The 4,350-nt window shown below is 32.4% G+C and overlaps 1 protein-coding gene across 1 annotated transcript; it reads left to right on the top strand.

Moving 5' to 3' along the window:
* Positions 1-747: 747 nt before the first annotated feature.
* On the top strand, positions 748-3,962 carry LOC148865414 (large ribosomal subunit protein eL32z-like). The gene is made up of 4 exons (XM_088980472.1): positions 748-798; positions 1,510-1,604; positions 3,346-3,527; positions 3,649-3,962. The coding sequence occupies exons 2-4, from the start codon at positions 1,515-1,517 to the stop codon at positions 3,776-3,778; spliced, it is 402 nt and encodes a 133-aa protein (XP_088836598.1). The 5' UTR covers positions 748-798; positions 1,510-1,514; the 3' UTR covers positions 3,779-3,962.
* The last annotated feature ends 388 nt before the right edge of the window (positions 3,963-4,350 follow it).

Here is a 4,350-nt window from a genome sequence, read left to right as displayed (position 1 = left end):
TATTTAAAAATTAAAAAATATAAAACAATTGTATACTCTTATGCATATCTATTATTTAACTTTTGCTTAACAAATCTTGTGTATTGCATAGGTCCCATTAGTTGCTTATAAACTTCTAGTTTATAAATATGCATACCTTCTACCATTTTAATTTAGTATATTATTTGTTCTTTTCATCAATTTATAAACTTTAATTAATTTTTTTCTTAAATTTTGAGGCTTATGCCTCACCTTTTTGGGCCATTAAGCCTCAACTACACCTTTAACTTTTAAAATCTTGGTGTCACTTGACCATTGAGTTATTTAAATATATAAGAATTTATTTTCATTTTAATATTTAAATGTCTATAATAAAGAATGTAAAAAATAACATTTTACAAAATTTAAATTATAATTATAATTGAAAATAAAAAACTATAATAATAAAAACTTTGGAAAGCATTGTAACCTATTATAGAATTTTAAAATTACAACACCCCATAGTGGATTCATCCCACTTGTAAGGTGGAACTATGAATTCTCATGTGAGCTGAAGAGTCATTCTCCTTAAAAACTTTAAATTATATAATAATATATTATAATAATCCATAAATTAAATATTATAATGATAAGCTTTAAACCACCAAGATCAAAACAATCCCAACATCTGAACATCCCAAGGTATTACAATACGGTGGCTCGAATAATACGAAATCGAGCCTCTCTTAAATATAAAGTAGGTAACCTTGGCACTTCCCTTTCTTCTCCGCGGTCATTAGGGTTTAGAACGTGACGGCAGTTTGGCGGAAATCATAATCTGTAAGTCTCTTCCCCTCTGCTTCTTTTCATTTTAAATCTGCAAAATCTGTTCTTTCTGCATTATTCATGAAATGCTTAATTTTGACTTCATTGTATAGACGATTTGATTTGTGAGTTTTCCATCTTCTCGACTTCTCTGTTCCTCTATCCAATCCTAAAAATTTAAACCTGCATAGTTGAAGATCATTTGGGTTGATAATTTTAGTTTTCTCCTTCTGACTTGCTTCGGATTCACACCATCTCAGATTTTAGTGGTTTTATTTTTTGCACTTTAGCTTCATTTCTGGCACCATTCACGTTGTAACTTGAACGCGATGAGCCATGTATTGCACAATAGTGAACCTATGACTATGTAGATTTTTGGGTAAATGTCAAGGTCTTCGTGAGAAGTTCAGATTAATTGTTTCTGGTTGGAACCGTGATCTTGATTAAACTGGTTGTCTCGGATAGAACACAACACAAACGTGTATCGGCGAATGTGATTTCTTGGAGTAGGCAAATGGGTTTATATTTCAGAGTTAAAGTATCATATTTGTAAAAAAGTGTCAGTTTTTTTAAGATCTATCACAGACAAGCCATTCAGGTTAAGAAAAAAAACACAGGCAGTAGATGTACTTGATTACCCATCATATTAGCTATGTATAAGTTTATATTTTGCTATTTTGCTCTCATTTAAGTTATATTTTTAACATTGTTATTCTTGATTTGCAGAAGCCATGGCCGTTCCTCTTCTTAGCAAGAAGATAGTAAAGAAACGAGTCAAGAAGTTCAAGAGGCCCCAAAGTGACCGAAAAATCTCCGTGAAGGTACAATTCACTAATTGGATCTTCTCAAAATCTGTCATTGTCTTACGGAGGAGTTTATTTCCTCTAACCATAGATTTTTGAAAACAAAATCATGTTTTCCTAATGGATTTCTCTACTTGGTGGATAATTTTCGCCAACCATAGTTTGTTGAAAATAACGTTATTTCCTCTGAATTCTTCCCTTTGTTTTTTTTTGGATAATTGTTAGGATATAGAGGAAGGAAATGGATAATTGAACTTCTAATTTGTTTTTATGAATATGTTGTAATTTTCTAGCAGTGTTATATTGACCAATTATGCGCAGATATGGGTATGAACATGGAAACAAATATGTGAAATGGGGATATTTCTCTATTTCCCAAAATCTTGGACATGGATATGGGTATGGGTATGTCATATAATGTGTCTATGTCATGAATCTATATCTAGTTTTTGAAGCCTAAATTCCATTTCTGAAGACTGATCTCCTGCCAAATTTAAGGAAATTTCTGTTATGTGCAAATATTTTCTAGTATATTGGTTAAAATATGCAACTTTACTTGTTTTAAAAGTGTTAATACACACACATCTAAAGGTGTCCACACGGTGGTATCTTATTATCCAATGTTCTGAAAATCATAATCGTATTATAAATTGTAGAGAAAATTAAATCAAAGCGATTCATGAATTGTATTGTAAATCGTAAGATTATTTCTATGTTTTTAAAAAGATTATAAAAAATAAAACAGAGATATACCAATAGGAATTTTTAACCCATATTGACCATGTATGTACCTAAATCAATAGAATTTACCACTTATAAAATAGAAGCCTAAGATGATATAATCAAATTTGACTTGAAAGTTAAATAATACTCATATAATGACTCTGTATCCTACATACGATGGAAAATAAACTCAATATGTGGTTCAAATGACGTAAATAAGTCAATTTCTAGTAAGATCTTTAAAACAAGTCACTTTGACAAAATTAAATATTAACAAAATAAAATGACCAAAGTAGAGAACTAATTCTTAATTGAATTGATTTGAATCGCATGAATTGTATATATCATAAGATTTATGATTCAAATTGTAGGATTCAAAGAAAAATCATAAGATTTTTGCAGAAAAGGATTTGGACATAAGATTCAAATTGAAATCGTTGGGGCTCATGATTCAAATCGTGAATCATATCGTAAATCGTAAGTTTAACAACATTTTTATCATCTCACAAGTATCAAAAATAATATTGCTATGCTAGGCATCTACAATTATCTAGGTATCATTGGCATGAGCTCTCCTAAGTGTATTGCAAAATTGTTTTCAATTCAATTTCTGTGGGTTATGTCTAGTCAATGTATTTCATGTTAAATCCAATAGTCAGTTAACCTCTTTATTGAGCCAATCAATTAAATCAGAAGGTTCTTTATAGAGTGAAATCTACTATTGCATATGGAAAATGTTATGGTAATTTATTGATAAAAAAATGTTATGGTAATTAATATTTTGTGCATCAGGTTGACAACTATTTACTCCCATTTGTTTAATAGGGTAACCTGTTTATTTATATCTACTTGATGAACAGAATCTTAATCGTTTCATACATGTGCAAATTTTTGACTTGTGCAATTTATTTTGCAGAATCTTCTCACAAGATTACCCTTTTGCTTGGCCTTCTGATTTTACTTTCTCTTATTACTTTTAGCTTTTCCTTTCTTTTAGAGTTCTAATAATGTGGGTTGCTTCTATTATTTGTGACAGCCAAACTGGCGTAGGCCAAAAGGTATTGATTCTCGTGTGCGGAGGAAGTTCAAGGGATGCACTTTGATGCCTAACATTGGTTATGGCTCAGACAAAAAGACCCGCCACCATCTTCCCAATGGCTTTAAGAAATTTGTAGTTCACAATGTTAAGGAGCTTGAATTGTTGATGATGCACAACAGGTTTGGTCACTCTGCCCTCCTCTTATGTATACATTCACCAAAACTTGGAATATTCACTCATTTGCCATTAAACAAGTCTTTACAGGACCCTTTTAATGTTTTTGTGGTAACGATATTGCAGGACCTACTGTGCTGAGATTGCACATGATGTTTCTACCCAGAAGAGGAAGGAGATTGTTGAGCGTGCTGCACAACTTGATGTTGTTGTTACCAACAAGCTGGCTAGGTTGCGCAGTCAGGAGGATGAATGAACAGTCATTCATTTCTTTTTGTTCTATTTCATTGCTTCCATTGAAACTTTTATGCTACATTTCCTAGGAAAATCACTTGATCAACTAAGAATTTTGTTTTGAGTTTGTTCTTGTCTATACAACTAGCACACTGGTACAAGATATAGTTGGTTAAAGTAGTTGAAAATGTTTGGCCTTTTCTCCATTTCATGCTTCTTTTCAGGGGAACCTCCCACCAAAAAATGGGTGTGGAACCAATGATAAACTTCCACGCGAGTAATCAAATACATGGGGTCCGCACCAATCACAGTGGGGGGAACCTTACCATTTGTTTCACACCCAGCCGAACAGCCATCGCGTTCAGCTCATCCGAATTCCTAAAGGAAATACAATACTCCAGATTACACAACAGAAACGCCAACATAACTACCACGCTTGACCTTCAAGAAGATTACCGCAGTTTCTCCCCAGATCCATTTCCAGGAAAATGCAGTTTTTGGGGTATTTTGGTTTGAAGGAAAAGGTAAGGAAATCTTTACAAACCTACGGTCCTACCTTTTCTTTCAAACCAAACACAGCCGTAAAATCTCTAA

The sequence above is a fragment of the Nelumbo lutea genome, chromosome 3 (genome assembly GCF_056320005.1).
Source record: "Nelumbo lutea isolate HS-2025 chromosome 3, American lotus-T2T, whole genome shotgun sequence".
In the NCBI taxonomy this organism is placed as follows: Eukaryota; Viridiplantae; Streptophyta; class Magnoliopsida; order Proteales; family Nelumbonaceae; genus Nelumbo; species Nelumbo lutea.
The sequence above is the reverse complement of the archived record's forward strand: the minus strand, read 5'-3'. Positions and strand labels throughout refer to the sequence as shown.

Excerpts from the sequence above, each read along its gene's own strand:
- LOC148865414 (XM_088980472.1), top strand. The coding sequence starts at position 1,515 with ATGGCCGTTCCTCTTCTTAGCAAGAAGATAGTAAAGAAACGAGTCAAG. Across the intron at positions 1,605-3,345 it reads ACCGAAAAATCTCCGTGAAG|CCAAACTGGCGTAGGCCAAA; the intron begins GTACAATTCACT and ends TATTTGTGACAG. Across the intron at positions 3,528-3,648 it reads TTGTTGATGATGCACAACAG|GACCTACTGTGCTGAGATTG; the intron begins GTTTGGTCACTC and ends ACGATATTGCAG.